General features: G+C 43.2%; 1 protein-coding gene across 6 annotated transcripts in view; it reads left to right on the top strand.

The window, feature by feature from the left end:
* The first annotated feature begins 20,758 nt into the window (after window positions 1-20,758).
* PTBP2 (polypyrimidine tract binding protein 2) overlaps window positions 20,759-22,169 on the top strand; it is an 85,027-nt gene continuing 83,616 nt past the window's right edge. For 4 of the 6 annotated variants that reach the window (XM_084637784.1, XM_084637783.1, XM_084637782.1 and 1 more), the window contains exon 1: window positions 20,759-20,935. In XM_084637784.1, the coding sequence (XP_084493910.1) occupies window positions 20,760-20,935 (176 nt within the window). In that variant the 5' untranslated portion in view covers window position 20,759. The remainder of the gene's footprint in view (window positions 20,936-22,169) is intronic. The other 2 variants (XM_084637786.1, XM_084637785.1) reach the window with 2 other exon arrangements.

Raw genomic sequence — 22,169 nt, 5'->3', positions numbered from 1 at the left:
GTGGGGCTGAGCTAAGGAGAGAGCAGGGACCCAAGCTGGGGAGCAGAGTTGTTCCAGCCAGAAGGGCCAGAAAAGCAGCCCAGAGGGAGCAGACTCTCTGCTGGGAGCAGAGCTGCAGCCCCAAGCCAGAAGCACAGCCCAGAGAGAGCAGACTTGCTCTGGGAGCAGAGCTGCAGCAACCAGAGCCAGAGGGGCCAGAAAAGCAGCCCATGAAGCAGGTCAGTGCTGGGAGCAGAGTCACAGAAGCAGCCTGCAGAGCAGACCTGTGCTGGGAGGGGAGCTGCAGCAACCAGAGCCAGAGGGACCAGAGAAGCAGCCCAGGAAGCTGGAGGCAGAGCAGCAGCCGTGCTGAGGCAGAGTGGAGCTGAGACAGAGTGGTGGGGCTGAAGCAGTCTGGAGCTCGGTGCGGTGAACAGCTGGGGAGAGTGAAGGGGAGCGGCAGCGGGCCCAGCGCAGGAAGATGCCTCTGCCAAGAGGCTCTGCAGGCCAGGCTTGGAGGGGGATCGTAACCCTGACAGGGTGGGGGCGATGCTGGGAAGAAGGGTCCTGCCACCTAGAGCTTGAGGGGGTGTGGCCACTGCCAGAGCAAGTGTCCAACCCACAGCATCCCTGCAGCACAGCCAGGGCCTGAGAAAGAGGCCTGGGACCTACCAGGAACAGACTGAACTGCCCTGACATTCCAGAGACACTGTTTGTGATGTTCCCTGCCACAGAGCAGTGTGATGTTTTCCTTTAACCTTTCTCATTTTTCCTTATTCCTCTTAAAACTAATTGCTGATTAAATAAATTGTATTTGCTTTAAATCATATGTAATGATCAGTGGGGTTAGGGAAGTGTCCAGTGCGGAGAGAGTAGCCTGGAGTGGGGACACCCTAGCCCCTGTCCTAGGTGACCACAGCAAGTTTGGGGGATGAGCCCCCCAGGAATCCTGGGCCTGGCCTTGTTGGGGTTACAAGGACTCTGCCAGACAGGAGAGTGGAAGGGGAGTCCTCGAGGGCAGGGAGGCCTCTGGGTAAAGGAAGTGGGAGTGAGGACTCAGATCCTTTCGCTAGCCCATTTCATCAGGGTAGTGCAGAAGCCAGGAAAGTTCCCCATAATAGCAAGACCATTCCCCTACTTACACAGGTATCAATTCATCCAGCAATGGCAAGAGAGACAGGCTGTCTGCAGAGGGAATTTAGGCAGGCAGAATGTGCTTACTTAAACAGAATTAACAAGCCACATATTGTGCTGCACCTGGGAAGGGCACTATCAAAGACGTGCTATGTCTCCCTGAGTCTCTGCCAAGCTCGTAGCCTCACATTGCCATGTCTGAGGGCTGCTCTAAGCTGCACTAAATGGCAATGTGTCCCAAAGGATCAGCTGCCTGTTGGCAATGTGCTCTGTCCCTTCCCCTTCCCGGTTAAAATACATACCCCTGTTCCAGGGGCTACAGAAACAATCGGAGTTGTGCCCAGCCTCCACTTTTGCAGAGCTTGTCTCCAGGCTGAGTACCACTAGATCTTTAATGACCATAAGTGATCGAGATCTTGGTTTTATGTGTCATGTGAAAGGTGGCATTTTCATGAGCACACTGCTCTCGACACCATGCTTGGGCACTCTGTCAATATTGACTCGGTGTGAAGAATGCCATCTACTGAACCTCCAGCACCACTTCCTAAAACACCTCGACGTTCCTTGGTGGTCTCACATGATCAGTGTAGTAGCCCAGCCTCTTTAGCTGGTGATTAGTTTCTGGGTTCCGTTATTACACAATTGAAAAACATGCAGTCCATTCTTTAAACATATAAGATATTACGAACTCGTTCCCCAGAAAGTTTAGCTACTTTTTGAAAAAACTATCCCTTTACTTCTTGAAACTATCAGAATAGTAAGAATATGGAGAGCAAGTATCTTCACATATCTACAGAATAATTTTGAATTATAACCTCTAGAAGAGGATAATTTTGAAATATCCATAAATGAGAATAATTGGATTGAGTTCCTACACGGTAATATGGACACTGAATTTGAAGTGGTGAGACAAATCTCTAATTATAAACAATAAAACATTGGAAGTTGTCATTTTACACTTTTGCTGACTTTACAGAGCTGCAGCTGCCTTATGGAAAGCGTTGCTAGACACTTTATTGTGGTGAAACAATTCTGCTTATATAGCCTATATTTTCCATATTTATTTATCCTTATTCTGTGTAAGTGCAGACATTTGCATTAAAAAAGTGTCTTTGTTTCTTAAGAGTTCATCTGCTTTGCTGCTTATCATGCACACACTGAGAAAATGAGAACAGTGATAAACCACATTTCCCTCAGGTTAAGAATGCCCTCTGCCATAATAAACAGGAGCGACCTGGTGATCATATCTGACCTAGTGCCCCCCCTCCTCCTTATTGAGACAGATTCAGTCAAAGATGTTGCATGAGATTGACAGGATATGACCTTGGGGAAACTCAGGAGAATTCAGGACAAATTGGAATTCTAAGTAATTTATTTGGAATTAAAAATATTAATCCAGCTGTTCATAAAAATCTTCCCTCACAAGAGGTCCTCACACCAACAATGGAAAGATTAATCTCCAATAATTGTGCAACACCCCCCCCCCAAACCTTATAGCATTAGATTAAAATATAATGATTTATTAGGGATGGGATGGATATTACAATTGTATACTTAAAGGGGAACCTCTACTAAATGATCTTTGTGTTAGGAACTCAGATTTTGATGAAACTCTACTAGTGATTTCTGTGCAGTATTTCTTTTTAGTTATTGAATACATTGTACTGAATTAAAACCATTAAGTAAATATTATTTGCGTTGTGGTGATGTCCTAAGTGCTGTCAACACATAAAACAGCCCATGCCCCCAAAGAATTTACAGTTGAAGAATTAATCCAGTCTAATATACTAGTTGTAAATAACGTGTGCAATTTTTTTAAGCTGACACTGGGTCTGATTTTCAGAGGTTTTAAGTACTCACACAATTGCAATTGAAATCAATGAGAACAGCTGGTGCTCGTTATCTCAGGCCCACTGAATTTAGCACTTGCATAGCCCAAAGCACATCTTCAAAGTGTTTTAACTATTCTTCACAGCACCCATGTGAGTCAGAAAAACACTATTTCCATTTTACAAAGAGGGTTGCATTGGAGCAAATTAAGCTTTGGTTTAAGCAGATACAACAACTGTTAAAGTTACTTGGTGCTGCATCTTCTTAAACCAGAGCTGAATTTGGTATAGGGAAGTTACATGACTGGCCCAAGGTCACATAGCCACTTAGTTTTAGATCTAGGGCTTGAACCTCATCTCTGAGTGTTGTATTAACCTAAGTGTACTGCAGTTTGTTTAATACTTAGTGAGTCGTGGTGGACCATGTTATTAGGATTTCTAGTCTCTTGGTAGTTTAGCAAAAGGTGAAATAGCAGGCAATATTAATAATAAACCATGAATTCCTGAAGGACAGATATCTTCTCATCTAGGTCCTGATTCTATTCTCATTGTAGTCAACTGCAAGACTATTATAGTGGGAGCTAGGTTGATAGTAATGCTTTAGAACAGTGGAGAGGAGGGTAGCCAGAAATACAAATGCTATGTGCCAAAGAATATAATTTAAGGGCTAAAATATCATTTCACCTCAACTTTTATATGCATACACACACCATGTTAGTGTCTGTCAAGCTGCTACCTAAGTTCTGCATTTCTTGACTTATGCATGTACATAGCTCTGAGTGCACAAAATGCAGAAGCTATGTATATAAATGGTGGTGCATGCTCAAAACTAAAGATCACACTGAAATGTTAGCCCTTAAATCAGGGGTCAGCAACCTTTCAGAAGTGGTGTGCCGAGTCTTCATTTATTCACTTTAATTTAAGGTTTTGCGTGCCAGTAATACATTTTAACATTTTTAGAAGGTCTCTTTCTATAAGTCCATAATATATAACTAAACTCTTCTTGTATATAAAGTAAATAAGATTTTTAAAATGTTTAAGAAGCTTCATTTAAAATTAAAATGCAGAGTCCCCCCGGACCGGTGGCCAGGACCCGGGCAATGTGAGTGCCACTGAAAATCAGCTTGCGTGCCACCTTTGGCACGTGCCATAGGTTGCCTACCCCTGCCTTAAATCATAGTAAGGTGTAATGCCACTTAATACACCAGTAAACAAAATATTTTCATAATGGCAATCCATGCAACCAGTGCAACTGGAAAGAAGGAGAGTTTGTATGTGACAATGACTTTACTATATGCTTGTTGCATTCTTTGAAAATGGAACCTGTGGCATTAAAAAACAATTAAAAGAAAACTAACAATTTGCTCACCCTGGAAGTCTTATTTCAAATGACAGTGCCAAATGAGCTTTCATATGTATTCCTCATTTCACCTGTACTGGGGAAGACTTCTGCAATTTGGAAATGTGAGGCTGCAAGTCACTTACGGCCAAATGTGCACGTGAAGCACCCCCAGCCATGAGGCTGAACTTGTAAGATATATGAAGGGGCAGTGAGAGGCATCTTGGCCCTTGAACCACACAGCTGCTCCGAGGAAGATACTTCAGTCATGTAGCTGGAGTAGGTATGAATGCCCCTTCCTAACCCCACAAAGCAGTATAGAGGTCTTAGAGGATCTACTGCTTTGCAGATACTCATCCCTTACTCTTGTAGGGAACGTAGGCCGTATTTGGATTTAAGCTTCAGTAACTTTAGTTGGCCAAATGTTCAATGATATTTAGCGTTATTAAAAGATGTTCGAAGCAGCTTTCTGGCTTGTAGGCCAGTGGATATTAGGGTAAGGTAATCTGCTTGCCAAAACCTCTGCCCCCATTTCTCAGAGTTGCTTTCCTACTGTCATCGTTAACTCATTGTCATGAGGAAGTCTGGGAATGGGTGGATGTGCAAATGGTGCTGAGTCATTAATTATATGTAAACAATGGAGATACCTCTCCTTAGGTCCAAGATATCCGTATGCCTACCAGCTACTTATCACATGATAGTTCTTGTATCCTTTTGTTGAGAGACATCTATTTGCTGTTATCAATTAATTGTTACAAAACACATAAAGCTAATCTGGAATCTTCAGTGTGACTTCAAGATGCCAGATCACTGGCTCTCAGAGGGGGCATGGATCAGTGTACATGTCACGCTCCTCATCAGTGCCCGGCTGGGGCCGCGGAAACCAATGATCCACCCAACAGCCAAATTCGGTGATGAACCCTGGTCACATGCCACCTGAGGCGTGTTGTGCATACTCTAAGTGGCTCCCTCAAATTACATCTGCCAGGCTGTAACACCTAATTGGTCTTTGAAGATATCAGCATATCCCCTGAGGAGGAGTAAGAGGAAACTGATCCCACAAAAGACCCAAACCATGGAAATGATGTGTCTTGCATCGATGATAACACCCAAAGTTGCATCCTGCCCTGTGCCCTGGACCAGCCATCCAAAGAAGGTGAGGTGAAAGACTCCGATCACTGGCTAAGCCAAGCCTGAAGTCTTCACATGTGGGAGGGAAGCTTGGCTTCTCTCAGAGTTGTAAAGCTTTAAAGTGCATCCTATCATTGATAGAAATACTGGTAAATATCAATTTAATTCCAAATTAAGATCAAGTATGTGAGCTAAGATGTTGAGGAAAAGAGGTGAAAATCCTTCTGTAGAGCAATTTGAGGACACATATTAGACTAGGGTGACCGTATGTCCCGTTTTCACTGGGACAATCTTTTTTTTTTTTTTTAAGCCCTGTCCTGGCCATCCTGATTTTTTTGGCAAAAGTGGGCATTTGTCCTGTTTGCTCTTGCTGACGTGATTGACAAGAGCAAATGGGACAAATGCCCATTTTTGTCAGAAAACTGGGACATCCTGCAGGATGGGCAAGTGGCGATTCCCATCCCAAGCAGGAAAGGGGGAGGCAGGGCTTGGGTGAGCAGCAACACCAGCCCTAGCCTTGTGCAGGGAAGCAAGCAGCGCAGGCAAGCAGCTCAGGCCAGCCCCATTTGGGGGAGGAGTGGGGGCTCAGGAGAGCGAATTGGGTCAGCCCTGCAACGGGGGTGGGAGGGGTGGGGAGGGGAGGCAAGTGGCTTGGGCCAGCCCGTGCAGTGGTGGGTCAGGGACTTGGGCTAGCCCCACTCACATTCACATCGGATGTGAAGTGAGCTGTAGCTCATGAAAGCTTATGCTCAAATAAATTTGTTAATCTCTAAGGTGCCACAAGTACTCCTTTTCTTTTTGAGACGCTTATTGGAGGTTCATTACTCTGTGTCTGCAACACTTGTCAGGCTTTTGAGGTATTCAGTACACCTAACACGTTGTTGTCATAATCTGTACCTAAAAGGTGCAAAGTAAGGTATCCTATACAAACTGGTAACATACTGGTCCCGAAAATTATTGTGTGGTATATATATGGGGTGTGACAAAGTTATAAATATGTGCCAGAATTATGTTCTTAATGTGTCTGGAAAACAATGTATAAGTCAAGTCTGCCCTAGCCAAAAAATGTGTATTGGTGTGTCTGACCAGCCTGGGAAACAGGCAGAGACAATGATGATAAATTTATGTATAAGATAAACAAAGCTAACAAGCCAGCGAGAAGATAGCAGGAGAGAGACTTTGTCTGGGCTTAATTCTCAAAAAACACACCTCAAAGGTTTACTGAACCTAAAAGAAGGGAAGAGAATTCCTAAGTTGGCTGAAGGTCTAGGTTGCAAGATTATGGTGAGAAACTTCTTTGAACAAAGGGCTCTAGTTTGTCAAGTTTTAGTCTCAGAAGCATATTTTTACTTTTGTTAGTAACTGTTTCTAACATTACACCTTATACTTGCTGTCACTTAAATCCATGTCCTTTTGTTAATAAACGTGTTTTACTTTTACCATAAACCAACTCAGTGCTTTAATTGAAGTGGATGGTTTGTCAACCCCAGTTAAGTTAACATGCTACTGTCTCTTTAAGGAGCAGCAAACTTGATAAGGTTTTGTGGGTGCCAAGAGGGGCTGAGCACTGCAGCAAAAGAAATCTCTGAGGAACTCAGGAATTAGGGTTCATGGTTACCTGGTAGGCAAGGTTTGGACTGGCAGAGTCCTGAAGAGTTTGTTGACAAGTCAAACAAGCTAGTGTGTTAGCTTCCTGGCATGTAGTTTAGCAACAACAAAGCTCTCACTTGCTCAGGCTGAAAGGGGTAACACAGTGGCTCACAGTTCTGGGGACCCCAGCAGATTGTCACAAACACTAATCCCTTAAATCTATTGTCTGAACAGTAAAATCTCTAAATTAAATGAGTGTTCTAAAGCTGTTATAACTTGGGATTCTATAAATCATTTTAAACCAGTGCAAAACTGCGAGAAAGATGCAGGCGTGTTTAAATGAGGTGAGGAAATAGATTAGATAAGCTTCACTGTCCACATAAATTGCATCAGACTTTTGTTTCAGGGACAGAGCAGCCAAAGGACAATGCTACCAAGAATTTGGTTCTAGGATTTGTTTTCTCTGTTATAAGACTTTAATATCCTCATATATCCGTCTATTAATATACTTAAAGGTGTTTTGTAAATTCCTTGGATAACTCTAACATCTAATTTTTCCATTGATGATCTACTGATGATCACATGAAATACTTTGCACTGTTATAGAGAAAATTATGAGACTTAGTTGACCTTTTGCATTAGTTTTGTTCATAATAATTGACTAATAGGGAGCTGCAGATTAACATTTTTTGGTATTAGTCCAAATACCAAATTTAGTTAAGATTTGAATATAGCTCCTACCTGATCCCTAAGCAATGTACAAAATTAAAATCATAAGGATAAATGTCCTTCATACAGTTAAAATACAAACAACAGGAAGAATAAAAATAATTTACTGTCATGAAGAGCAACTACAATACTGTCAGTGTAGAATGCAGATAACATTGTGAAATGTTACTGTTTTCTATTTTAATGGTACATCAAATTATTCACCAATTACTGTTAGTACATTGCATGTTTAACAATTATTTATTTACTTAAAATATGCACACAGTGCTTAGCAAATAATGAATAATGTTGGTACTTCACTGCACAATGTCAGCACTTAACTAATAATAGTGATAAAAATAAAGCACTGATTAATACCCAATTTGCAACGATCACTATTTTAAGTTAGTCAAAGCTTGGGCTCTCAGAAAATAATCGAGATGGCCCTGTAAGGATTCAGGATTTATAAACTTTTATAAAAAAACAAAACAAAAAACATACCTATCAGTTATCCATATCCAAATGCAAAATTCCAACCTCTGGGCATGTGAGTATGTTAGATACACATGTCCACTCAATAAGCTCACCAAATAAGCTCTTAGATAGGCAGATTTGTGATGTATGGTGGCAATTCAGATGATGTAATCTGCTTCATCAGCGCATAGCCCATTCACATACACTGAACTAGGTGCTGTACTGAGCAACATCAAACCCAGAATGGCAGTGGAATATGACATTTCCTGAAACACCTTTGAACCAACTCCCATCAATGGTTATCCAAATTCCTGACGTGGCTTGTTAATGAGGGTAACCTGCCAAGGATCTGGAAAATGTCAAGTGATTGCCCTTCTAAAACCCAGAAAGGACCTACATAGTGCAGCAAGCTACTGACCAATCTCTCTGCTATTTGTTGTCTTCAAGGTGCTATCCTCCAGCATATATCTCCAGATGTGGAGGCAACACTCAATATGAACCAAGCTGGCTTCCAGAAGGGTCGAAGCACATGCAATCAAGTTCTACCTCTCTTTAAATATATAAAAATGGGTTTCAACAGAATTTGATGACAGGAGCTGTTGTCTCAGACCTGACAGTGGCCTACGATGCAGTATAGCATCCTGATCTTCTGGTAAAACTGGCCAGAGCTCTCCCAGCATGGGTGGTGGACAGTGTTGAACTCCTACTTTATGAGAGGCCTTTTTGGATACACATGAGACATAAAACAAGTGCAAAATCCAATGGCTTACCCTAAGGTTCCATGCTTGCGACCACCTTGTTCAATTTTTACACAAATGACCTACCGTTGACTCGGTCACGCATGTTTATCTATGCTGATGACATCTCCTGCAGTACCCGGTAATGCTCTTTCACTGGATTAGAGAACATCTAGAATGCCACCCTGGCCAAATTGGCAGACTATTGTAGCGGTTGGTGCCTCCAACCAAGTGTGACCAAGACCGTTTTGAGTGTCTTCCACCTCTACAACATACTCACTAGCCATGAGTTAGATATCTTCCTCTGCAGAGAACAAATGGAACATGAGGCAAAAACCAGTCTATCTTGGTGTCAAACTGGACCACGCTTTGACTTACCCTGACCATCTAAAAAGGACTGCTGCCAAAGTCAGGACCAGGAATAATCTAATCCGCAAATTAGCCAGTTCAACATGGGGTGCAGGTGCACAGACACTTCTCACATAAGCTCTGACTCTGTGCTGTTGCTCAGTGGAATACTGTGCCCCTGTGTGGTGCCATTTGCCTCACACTAAATTGGTCAACATCAAATTGAACTTGACCATGTGCATTATTAGAGGCACCCTGTGCCCCTCTTCTATTCCATGGTTAACATATCTGAACAACATAACTCCTCCACGCATTTGTTGCAGAGAGTCTACAGCCAGATTGATGGTAAAACTATGTGCCAATCCAGGTCTCCCACTGTACACAGACATCTTCAGTCACCCCAGAGCACAACTTATATTGAGGTGTCCAGTGTGGTCTTAATTGTCAGATTGGAATCTGTCAGAAGCAACCCTATGGAATCATAAGTGTTCAGCTAGAGATGTTTGGAATAGTTTCCTTGTCACTGATCTGACCGTTTGACCACTGGGATTTAACCTGCCACGTCACCTTTGGACTCTGCTGAATAGGTTCCAAACTGGCTAAGGAATATGAGCAGCCAGCCTCTTCACATGAGGTCTGTGCAATGACCCACTTTGTCAGTGTGATCTCTATCACATGTTGTCAATGCATGTCCACTAACCATACTTCGTTGTGGCCTTAGGGTCCTTCATTCTACTGATGAAGCTGCTGTCAGGTGGCATGGCAAGCACTGCAAATGCTAGAAGATGATGACCACTCAGTGCTATGATGCGCATTGATTGCTGTTAGGCTTTGCAGGATCAGGGCCTTTGTTTGTATTGCTGTTTCTATAAGTATCATTTTACCTGGATACTATTGTAGAATATTTCCATTAAAAAAAGGAAAAATTAGCATCTAAAGAATTTACTATTCAACCAAATGCACAAAAAGGTACCACAAAGGAATAAATTTTCTAACCAAAATGAAGAAAATAGTTCGAAGTTTTGCTAGAAGCAAATGCTGTTTAGTTAGTTTTATTATAAAGAACAGTATATGTGCATTTTTCAGCATGGAAATTGCTCTTTAGTAAGGTCCTTCACTAATCGTATGAAAATGTGTTTATAAAGTCTGTAAGTGGTTTCTATAATAAGATTTTTTTTAAATGAGTTGGAATATTGAATTAAGTTCTGTAGAAATGCTTGAGGTGTAGCTGTAACTAACTTACAAATGATACAGTATAAACACTATCAGAAAAAATAATTTTAGTTTCCATCAAAGTAGTCTTGTATGGCTTTGAAGTGGTAAGCATGGGGTACTTTATATTGCAATTTATATTGTCTTGAATACTTAGGGACAGATTCTATGCTTGTGGTCTGGCTGTTTTGTATTGCAGTACCAGCATAGCCTGGCTCTAAAGATGGATGCATAGTGTGACCAGCACACCTTATGGCTTGCTGCTCTTGGGCAGCCATGGCACAGGGTCACTGGCCTGCAATGAGCAGCTGTAGGATCACGGGACTGCAAAAGTGAGCTTTAAGATACCTTTGCATAAGTTTTCTGCATTTTTGGTTGTAGTTGAGTATCCTGTGTTTTAAAATTAAAACCAGATGTTTAACCAGTGATACCTGAGGACATAATGCACACCAGATGAATCAAGTCAAAACCTGATCCATGTTGTGTGTAAATTGAAAAGATAACTGGGACAGCAGGTTGCATGCAATCGTTAACATAATGACACTAGTCTACTGAGGTATTTTAGACTCACTAATCAATACTTGGAATTTTTTACATTTGTTTGCCCTCCAATTTAGGGGCAGATTCTGCTAAACTTGTTCACCTTCAGATGGCTTTGGATATGGTATGTTCTCTCCCATTTGATCCAAGGCCTGTTGTGCCTCCAAAATACCAGCCAAATAGATAACAAGGTCTGTCTGTCCATAGCCTCAGCTGGGTCTTAAAGATCTCTTGTCATATAAGTTCATATTTTTGACCCCATGTGTTGTGGTGATTCTGATCTGGGGAACCGCAGAGCATATAAGTAATAATCTACTCTTCCACTGACTGGTTGTGTGACATGGGGCTAACCACTTCAGTTTCTCAGCTTCTTCATCTTTAAAATGGGAATAATGATACTGCCCTTCCTTTGTAAAGTGCCTTGAGATCTACAGATGAAAAGTACTATATCAGAGCTAAGTATTATTATTATTATTATTAATTATGGAAATTTGGCATTCAGCCTTAACTAATCTTTTCAATTCCTATTCTAGCTTAATCCCAGGTAGAGAACGTTGTAGGTAGCTATAGGCTTGAAGTTCAAAGGCATGGATTACTATGGCAAGAACTGCATCGCAGCCTCTGAGTCAACCATAGCTGGAAAAAGACACTTCATGCCATAGTTCTCACTTCAGAATCCAGGAGCAATAATGGATCCAAACAGAAAAGACACTTACGTTTTCTGTTGATATTTTGCTAAGATATCTGGCTACTATGGATTCCCACTCAATTAAAATTTATCAATGGTATTGCTGGTAAACTGGGAATTTGTGATACTGAGGAGGACAAGGATCAGTTGCTTGTTGAATATTCAGTGTGCCAAACTGCAGATACTGATGCATCCTCCACCCCTCCAGCTCCCCCCCACCACGCCATTGCAGCAAATGGACGGCAACCTCATATTACGAGTTATTAGAGAAGCATTCTTAAACTGTGCTGTAGAACAGATGTACTGCCTCTCTTCGGGAGATTGATGAGAATTCTGCTGTGACTGCCACACTCCAGTGCAGAGCACTTGAGGTCATTTAGCATGTTGAGAAAGGTCAAAGCAAGATTACATCAGTCTCTGAACCTAAAAACTCAGAACTCTTTGTTACCTATTAGGATGAATGGAAAAAAGCTGTGTTTTCATGTGCAACATCCCAAAGAATTGCTTGACGCAGAAAAGAAATGTACTGCTACTTAATATAAGGCGCACTTGTCTTCAAACTAGATCTCTCAAAGCAAGTACAACAGTATAGTACTGTCAAGCTGCCTTTTCTGGCAAGAATGACTTCCTCAACAAATTGTATATAGCTTTAAGTAATGAAGCTCTTATATTAAAAATTCATATATTTGCTTTACTTTGTTAATTGGTAATGAATTTGACAGTTTAAAATAAGAATTATGGATGCAGGATGAAATAATACATGCATTTAAAGAAGAGTACTGGAGCATGATACGCACACACACTCCATAAAACAGGTATCATGCATTTTTAAAGGCTGGTGTGTCACATCACTCTAGATGGTATTTGCGGGTTATGAGAATATCTCTGTGTGCAGAAATTTGCAAGAAGCCTGAAAAAGAACTTGTTTGTCAGGGGGCAATGAAGATGTACTCAAGAAAATGAGGCTTAAGAAGAGATACAAATGAAGGAGTATTGCCTCTTAAAATAGGTTTCAGAGTAACAGCCGTGTTAGTCTGTATTCGCAAAAAGAAAAGGAGTACTTGTGGCACCTTAGAGACTAACCAATTTATTTGAGCATGAGCTTTCGTGAGCTACAGCTCACTTCATCGGATGCATACCGTGGAAACTGCAGCAGACTTTAGAGAGTTGTCACTTTGGATGGGCTATTACCAGCAGGAGAGTGAGTTTGTGTGTGTGGGGGGTGGAGGGTGAGAAAACCTGGATTTGTGCTGGAAATGGCCCAACTTGATGATCACTTTAGATAAGCTATTACCAGCAGGACAGTGGGGTGGGAGGAGGTATTGTTTTATGATCTCTGTGTGTATATAAAGTCTGCTTCAGTTTCCACGGTATGCATCCGATGAAGTGAGCTGTAGTTCACGAAAGCTCATGCTCAAATAAATTGGTTAGTCTCTAAGGTGCCACAAGTACTCCTTTTCATCTTAAAATATGCACTCAGAGTGCTTGACATCAGCACATCAGTGTTAGGCATTGTAGTCTAGTTGATAAGGGGCTGGACTAGGAGTCAGGAGACCTGGGTTCCAGGCTCAGCTCTATTACTAACTTGCTATGTGACCCTGGGCAAGCCACTGCAACTCTCTCTGCCTTTGTATCCCGTCCCATGGTTTTTCTGTCATGTTGTTGTGTTTTAAATTGTAAGATTGTCAGGGGAGAGACTACCACTATGTTTTGTCTAGGGCCTAGCACAATAAGGCCCTGATCTTGACTGGAACCTCAGCTGTGCTAGTTTAAATGAATAATAAACACTTCTGCCCTATTTTCACCTTCTTTTAAGTATTTTTGTTTCCGACCATTAGCTGCTTTTGTCTATTTAACTCATACACTCAAGTTTTCTTGTATCTTTTTCCCCCTTTCCCATGCAGTTTAAGGACCTCATTCTAGACCCCTCACTTCAGTACCTGTGGTGCAATCTATCTCCTTAAATCCCAAACAGTAGACTACTAAATGTCTGCAGTGTTTTAAATCATTAGAAGGTAAACCAAGTGTGTATCTACCTAAGCTACATTTAATATATATACATACAAAAACACTTAATTAAAAAAATGTAAAGTTAAGCAATCAAAAGTTAGGAAATTCCAGAATTAAGGTTGCTTGTGTCACCTTAATTCAGCCCCTTGTACTTATTCATTATGATACAGTCTTTAATTACATGATCTCACACTCTTTTTTTCTACGGTACCCCAATGTCATTCAGTGCACAAGATGGATGGTGCTCAGGGAAAGAATCAAGATTATGTACAGTTGATCCTGCTCCCATTTAAATCAGTGGCAAAACTCCCTCTAGGTCAAGCTCCTTAATCTCCAGCAATGAGTCAGCTCAGTCTGGTCCTCCTTGCTGCCTGTGTGCTAGCAGGGGGCACACTCAGAGCACAAGAGAGAGTTTTTCTGCCCTCATTTCTTGTGCCCTGCATCACAGCAGCCCCAGCTGTGAGGAGCAATTTTAGGGAAATGGTGCTAGTCCCCGCAGCCTTGGTTAGGCCCTGGTCAGCGCAGATAGTATCTTTAAAGAATTTAGAAGCCAAACGCTAACAAGGCTCTGCTGACAATGTGCAAACAGTTTTTGTTAGTGGCTCATAACTTGGTGAGTGTATTTTCACAGAGATGAAAAAAGGCATATCCCTGAGCCTGACACCACCGTGACTTCCCTCCCCCTTGCCAAATTTTAAGACCGTGCTCCAAAACATGGAGGCACTAGAGCATCTCAAACAGTTATAAGGATTTTTTAACATGGGCAAAGTAATGTATTTTTCCTGACCTCATTCAGTGAAACTACTGAACTGCTTTTACTGGAAGAAAAGAAAATTGACTTGAGAGACACACCCTGGATGGAAAATAGTTATGTTTGAATAAAATTATAAGCAACTGAAAACAGGATATCATAATGGAAAATGTAAGGCAATCAAGCTATAGCTGTTGCTGTCTGTCCTTGGTATAAGGTAGTGATATCACCCTTTCCCATGGATAAACCTATGGGAGACAACTTGCGATAAAAAACATTATCACTGTGTACTTTCTTATTACAATGTAAAAATGCAACATCCATGAAAATAGTGCTTTGACAGTAAACAATCGGATTTTTGAAAATAAGACCACTGAATCAGAATTTAAAAAAGACAAAATGCTGTAGCCTAGATCTGTACCGGTGGGGCGCCTTTCACTCTCAAGGGCATGCTGTGTGGGCGCTAAATGCAGAATCACCATTAAAGACACCTGCATTAGACATCCAGTGTAAGAGTGACTTCCAACCTGAGTGACTTAACCCATTTCAGGGTTAGATTGTGATCCCCTTTACATTGGTATGTGTGGTAATTGTTCCTTGGGTTCAGGTGTGCAGGAGTCCACCAAGTTAAGGAGCCATGTCAGGCCTAGTCATCAGTGTGTAATGTTTGTGACAAAAAGTCAAACCAATCTCCAGGCTTGAGGAAGGGGAATGTGCACCTACGCCTTTTCCCCCTATCGTGATTGTTTATATTTTCATGGATAATAAAGTTTTAGGTGCAACAACTGAGTGCACAAAATCGGAGTGCAAACAATCACACATAATGTTATACAAACTTTTAACATAACTTAATAGGGTGAAACTTTTTAAAATTCAGCTTAGTCTGTTGTGGCTACAAATACACCAATATGTGATTTTTCACAGGTCAGTGTATGTGAAGCTGTGGTTTTCCTTATTGTACCCCAGCATGGAGTGGGAGGGGTTAGGATGTATTTCATAATGCAACATGGTATGCCCTCCAAGCCCTTTATTCATGGTCTGATGCAGCACTGGCTTGTCGGATCTTGCAGATTATGTCCTACCTCTTCTTGCTCTCCTCCTCGGGATCAGGCATTCTGCAGGTGTGGAGGGGGCACCTTTAAGGTCGCCACAACAGAAGCTGCTGATAAAAACACACACATACATATTAGATTTACAGTCATAATTAAAAGGGAAAGATAAGTTTCAAAACTCCCTTCCCTTATTCCCAATAATACTTTGAATAAGAAATGCTTATTGACACTTCAGTTTTGGAGTGCCTTGGCACAGCACTGTCTCCAGCACCAACCATGGTGAGTATGGCCTACTAGGGGTGGGGCAGTGGATTTTCTTTTGCATGAAGCTATAAAATTCTGGCCCCTGTTCTATGGTATAAGTACAGGGTAATGGCAATGAATATTCACACTATTTTCACAGGCAATGGTGATTTTGGCTGTCTCACTCCTGAGGGTCACAAAGGCACAGCGAAAACAACTGGTAGATTTTGGCTATCTCACCCTGAAGCTCCCAGGGCCTCTATGCCACTAGCCACATTCATCGCAGAGTGGTGTGGGAAAGTGTTCTATCATGGAGAAAGAAATAAGGCTGACATCCCTAGAAACCTTCCGGAGAGGACTGCAGAATATCTCCATGAAAGTTTTATCAAGATTTCTTGGCAGATGCTGACTATATTCCTGTTTGTTCTACCTCAAAATGAGCACAGGACACTGAATCAATGTGATTTATTTAATTCAACAGCCATAGTACTGTTCAGAAAGACAGGATGGGTTAGGTAATATCTTTTATTGGACCAACAGAAGTGAGACAAGCTTTTGAGCTTACACAGAGCCCTTCTTCAGGGATCTGAAGACTAGCTCTGTGTAAGCTCGAAAGCTTGTCTCTCTCACCAACAGAAGTTGGTCCAATAAAAGATATTACCTCACTTACCTTGTCTCTCTGGTACTGTGGGATTGACATGGCTACACCAACTCTGCATATAGTATTGTTTGAGAATTTGGCTTGAATTTACTTCCTAACTTATCTTGTCAGAGTAAAATGGTGAAAAATCAGTCCCTTTGTTTTATAATATGGGAATGGTCTGGGTGTCATCTTTAAATGGCATGGGGAAGGGGGAAGAGGAAGAAAAAGTAAATAAAATAAAAAGTAAGGAAAATTGCCTGCACACATTTATCTAAGCTCCCTTTCCCTTCATCAGTGGGCTCATCTGAGCTCACTTGACAAGACTGGCTAGAGTTCTGTGGAGTTTCGAACAGGTTTTGGCTCATGGCATGGTAGGAGTCCCCCACTGCATTTCCCTACTCCTGCTCCTCCTCCTCCTTGCTTTTCAAGGCAGTGGTCTCCGTCTTGGGCTCCTCTGAGGTATCCACAGTGGTCCGTGGGGTGCTGGTGTGGTCACCACCAAATATGGCACAGAGTTCGTTGTAAAAGCAGCAGGTCTGTGGGGCAGCATCAGATTTCCTGTTGCCCTCTCTCACTTTGTGGTATTCCTAGTGAAGGTCCTTTACTTTTATGTGGTATTGTTGCTGATCCTTATTGCACTCCTTAGCCTGCATCCTCCATGCAATCTACTCAGAGATATCCATGTTTCTAGGGCTGTTCCATATCTGTGCTTGCATACCCTCTCCTCCCCACAGGCCCAGGAAATCGAGTTCTTCCTGCCTGCTCCAGGCATTAGTGCATCTATTACTATTATCAGCCATAAAAATGTTGGCATACTGTGGGGCCATGCGGGTACCCATAGCAGTGCCGCTGATCTGAAGGTTTACATTGTCCCCAAATGTGAAATAGTTATGGGTAAGGACAAAGTCTGATTTAGAACAACGCTTCCTCAGCTCTCGTCCCCTAAAACCCCTACTCTACTTGCGCTATATTGATGACATCTTCATCATCTGGACCCATGGAAAAGAAGCCCTTGAGGAATTCCACCATGATTTCAACAATTTCCATCCCACCACCAACCTCAGCCTGGTCCAGTCCACACAAGAGATCCACTTCCTGGACACTACAGTGCTAATAAACAATGGTCACATAAACACCACCCTATACCGGAAACCTACTGACCGCTATTCCTACCTGCATGCCTGCAGCTTTCACCCTGACCACACCACACGATCCATTGTCTACAGCCAAGCTCTGCGATACAACCGCATTTGCTCCAACCCCTCAGACAGAGACAAACACCTACAAGATCTCTGTCAAGCTTTCTTACAACTACAATACCCACCTGCAGAAGTAAAGAAACAGATTGATAGAGCCAGAAGAGTTCCCAGAAGTTACCTACTACAGGACAGGCCTAACAAAGAAAATAACAGAACGCCACTAGCCGTCACCTTCAGCCCCCAACTAAAACCCCTCCAACGCATTATTAAGGATCTACAACCTATCCTAAAGGATGACCCAGCACTCTCACAAATCTTGGGAGACAGGCCAGTCCTTGCCTACAGACAGCCCCGCAACCTGAAGCAAATACTCACCAACAACCACATACCACACAACAGAACCACTAACCCAAGAACTTATCCTTGCAACAAAGCCCGTTGCCAACTGTGTCCACATATCTATTCAGGGGACACCATCACAGGGCCTAATAACATCAGCCACACTATCAGAGGCTCGTTCACCTGCACATCCACCAATGTGATATATGACATCATGTGCCAGCAATGCCCCTCTGCCATGTACATTGGTCAAACTGGACAGTCTCTACGTAAAAGAATAAATGGACACAAATCAGATGTCAAGAATTATAACATTCATAAACCAGTCGGAGAACACTTCAATCTCTCTGGTCACGCAATCACAGACATGAAGGTCGCTCTCTTAAAACAAAAAAACTTCAAATCCAGACTCCAGCGAGAAACTGCTGAATTGGAATTCATTTGCAAATTGGATACTATTAATTTAGGCTTAAATAGAGACTGGGAGTGGCTAAGTCATTATGCAAGGTAGCCTGTGTCCTCTTGTTTTTTCCTACCCCCCCCCCCCCCCAGATGTTCTGGTTTAACTTGGCTTTAAACTTGGAGAGTGGTCAGTTTGGATGAGCTATTATCAGCAGGAGAGTGAGTTTGTGTGTGTATGGGGGTGGGGGGATGTGAGAAAACCTGGATTTGTGCAGGAAATAGCCCAACTTGATTGTCATGCACATTGTGTAAAGAGTTGTCACTTTGGATGGGCTATCACCAGCAGGAGAGTGAATTTGTGTGTGGGGGTGGAGGGTGAGAAAACCTGGATTTGTGCTGGAAATGGCCCACCTGATGATCACTTTAGATAAGCTATTACCAGCAGGACAGTGGGGTGGGAGGAGGTATTGTTTCATATTCTCTGTGTGTATATAAAGTCTGCTGCAGTTTCCACGGTATGCATCCGATGAAGTGAGCTGTAGCTCACGAAAGCTTATGCTCAAATAAATTGGTTAGTCTCTAAGGTGCCACAAGTACTCCTTTTCTTTATGTGTGTGTGTGTGGTCATTGTTGGGTGGACACACTCACAAAGGTGAGCTGCTAAGTATGTTCGCCAAGGTGGGCAACAAGCAAAGTACATTTTAAATTTTTTTTTAAAAGGGTCGGGGGAAGGCTTTCAGTATATGTGACCTCTCAACTGTAGAGTTTTAAATTATGAGCAGAGCGGTCACTGTAGTGGGGACTGGGGCATTGTGGGATAGTGGCTGGAGAACTGTTCGGGTTGACACTGGTCATGCAGTATTTACATTCACACTACATCTATCAAAGTTGGTTGAACAAGAGTAGACCAGGGGTTGGCAACCTGCGGGCCGCAAGACTGTTTATTGACATTGATTGCAGCTCCCAGTGGCCGCAGTTCACCGTTACCAGCCAATAGGAGCCACAGAAAGCGGTGCCCAGCACGTCCCTACCAAAACCATGAGGCAGGACCCAAGAAATCATGAGATTGGCTTAAAAATCGTGAGAATATTTTTTTAAACAAAATGCATGTTGAGTTATTTTTATTTCCCTGCTGGTTTTTGAGCCTTTGGTTCACATTTTTAAAGTTTTTCTCCATAATTACAAAGGCTAGAAACTTATTTTTTTCAAAGAAATAAAAGCTGAGATTCTCCCATAATCAGCTGTCTCCAGGAGCCTTAGATATAAGTAAAACATCAAATATTGCAAGACTCATGCTACAACAGAGAGAGTTTGCAACATTGTGAAACCAAACACGCTATTTAATGGCTGTGTAGTGTAAATATACCTATTTTAGATTTAGGCCCAAATCCTGCAATGTACAACATTGCAGGACTGTTGTGGCCTTGAGGAGTCCCAATGACTTCAGAAGGATCATTGACCAATAACGCTAATGACTCTCATGTATTGCATAATGTGCACTAATCCACCTGCATATTGTACAATACAGGATTTAGGCCTTAAATTATATGTTCATCCTAATACCAATTAAAGTATTTTTGTTGTCAGCTTTGACATTGGTACAGGGAAGTACGAGCCATTGTGTGCAACCTTTAATTGCTTGGGGGGAGAGGGGAACATATTATAGCATGCTTGATGTTTTTGCTTTTTTGTTCATCATGTGTCTTAAGAGTGGTTGATATCTACGACTAACTGCACTAGCTGCAATAATTATTATGTTGTGTGCAATAACATGTCTACCTTTTCACTGCTCGTGTTTCAGGACATAAGCTAATGGTTATCAATTTAAAACAGGCAGAATTTCTTTCCTCTCCTTTGGAATACTGTTGCAAAATTAGGTGCATGATGAGATTGCCTTTGAAGCACCCTGCACTGGCGAATTGGAGAGGCAGGATACTACAGAAGATGGACTATTGATGGCAATTCCTCTCCAAAATTTTCCATTACAAGAGGAGAAAGACTTTAACTACTCTCTCTCCCGCCCCAGAAATGAAGGAGATGTGGCACTAAGTTTGGACAGTCTCTTCCTGCAACAAGTGATGCCTGGCACCAGGGCTGGAGCCTGCAGAATCCAATCCAAATCCCCATGCATCAGATCTGGCCAGTGTCTCTTCTCAGACTCAGCCTGGCAGCAGGGCTGAGAAGTCTCTCCCCAGCTACAGGAGCCAGACTTTGAGGGAAATCCAAAGAGCGGGCCTCCAGTCAGCAGAGCTGGGAGACAGATGTGAGGTGGGCCTTGTGGGCAGCAAGGCTGGGAAAACGCCCTGCATCTTTTGCCTGCTTTGCCCCGCCCCCCGAGGGGAGACGAGTTTGGCTCAGACAGGCAGGAGACGAGGGGTTGCGGCTACTGAGCATGCGCAGATCGCACGGGCATGCCCAGTGACAACGAGGGAGCCCAATCTGATGGGGAGCAGAGCCTGGCACTCGGCAACCTTCGGCGGTTTCCGTGGGGGCCCGGCCGCCATTTTCTCGTTGCCTCTCTCCTCTCGCTGCCCGCGCGGCTCCCTGCCCTGCTCGCCAGCGCTTTGTCTTGTTCGGCGATGGACGGGTGAGTAACTGGGCGGTGGGGGAGCGGGTGCCGCCGCCGCGCCTGCCGGTTTATTGTTGCCTTCCCGTCGGGGGCTGGGCGGAGCGGGGCTCGCTCCCCTGCCCGTGGGTGTCTGGGAGGAGCAGGGTTCCCAGCACACCCCACTGAATAATGGGGATTAGCTCCTGGATCCTCCCTGTGGGGCAGCTGGAGACCGACTGGGGCCCAGTGAGGATGGGGGCGGGAGGCGGGGGCGAGCCTCTGTATAACGCGGACTCAGATGCGTGGCTGGGGCGGGTCCGTTCCTGACTCACCCAGGGCTGTGTGAGCCGTTATTTGGCGCCCTGTTCATTCTGTGGCCCTGTAAATGGGGTGGGAGGGGGGTGTCCCCATTCCCCTCTCTCTTATCCCCTTCCCCTCGTTTGTGGGGTTAGGGGAAACGCTCTGAACAAGACCCCTGCTTTTTTTAGAGCTGGCCAGAGAGGAGGAGGAGGAGCAGCGGCAGGAGGAGGCAGATGTCAAGCTCTTTTGTTTTCAATAGCTGCTTAATAGGCCCCTGGCTTTTATTATTTAAGGTAGAAAGATGCCTTTGTGTATACTGGAGACAGGCAGCCAAAGCCCAAGTAGGGAATGGTTTGCAGGCGTCAACCATATGGGACAGCAAGGGCCTTCATTCGTGGCAGGGAGCTTGGGTGGGTAGTTATACACAAGGCCCTCTTTTCATTGGGGCTGGGAACCGTGGCTGGTGTTTATAGCTACTGTCAGCATAAACACTTGTACTTGTGCTGCATTTTACTGCTCCCATATAATTTGCCTCCCTCTTTTGAGACCAATAAAACAATCTCTTGTGTTTGTGTGATAAAAGTATAACCTATTGGTAGTTTGATTTTAAAGTCTTTTTATGATTGCTTATCAACATAATGGTGGTATTACAAACTCTGTCTAAAAAGTTAATCCTTTGTGCTACCCGCACATTGAAACCTATGGAAGTGGCATGCTGTACTTACCACATTTTGTTTTTAACATTTTATGATATTTGTGTTAATTCGGGTATCCTGGCTATATTCTCTTTTGGGTTGTTATAGTCTGCCTATCCAGGGCTAGATCCTGCAGATGGATCTAGGAGAGAGATCACTTGATCATTACCTGTTAGGTTCACTCCCTCTGGGGCACCTGGCATTGGCCACTGGGCTGGATGGCCCTTTGGTCGACCCAGTGTGGCCATTCATATGTTCTTATAAGAGCATGTCTGTGC

The sequence above is a fragment of the Lepidochelys olivacea genome (genome assembly GCF_965140295.1).
Source record: "Lepidochelys olivacea isolate rLepOli2 genome assembly, chromosome: 8".
In the NCBI taxonomy this organism is placed as follows: Eukaryota; Metazoa; Chordata; order Testudines; family Cheloniidae; genus Lepidochelys; species Lepidochelys olivacea.
This window is presented reverse-complemented; position numbering and strand designations above follow the sequence as displayed.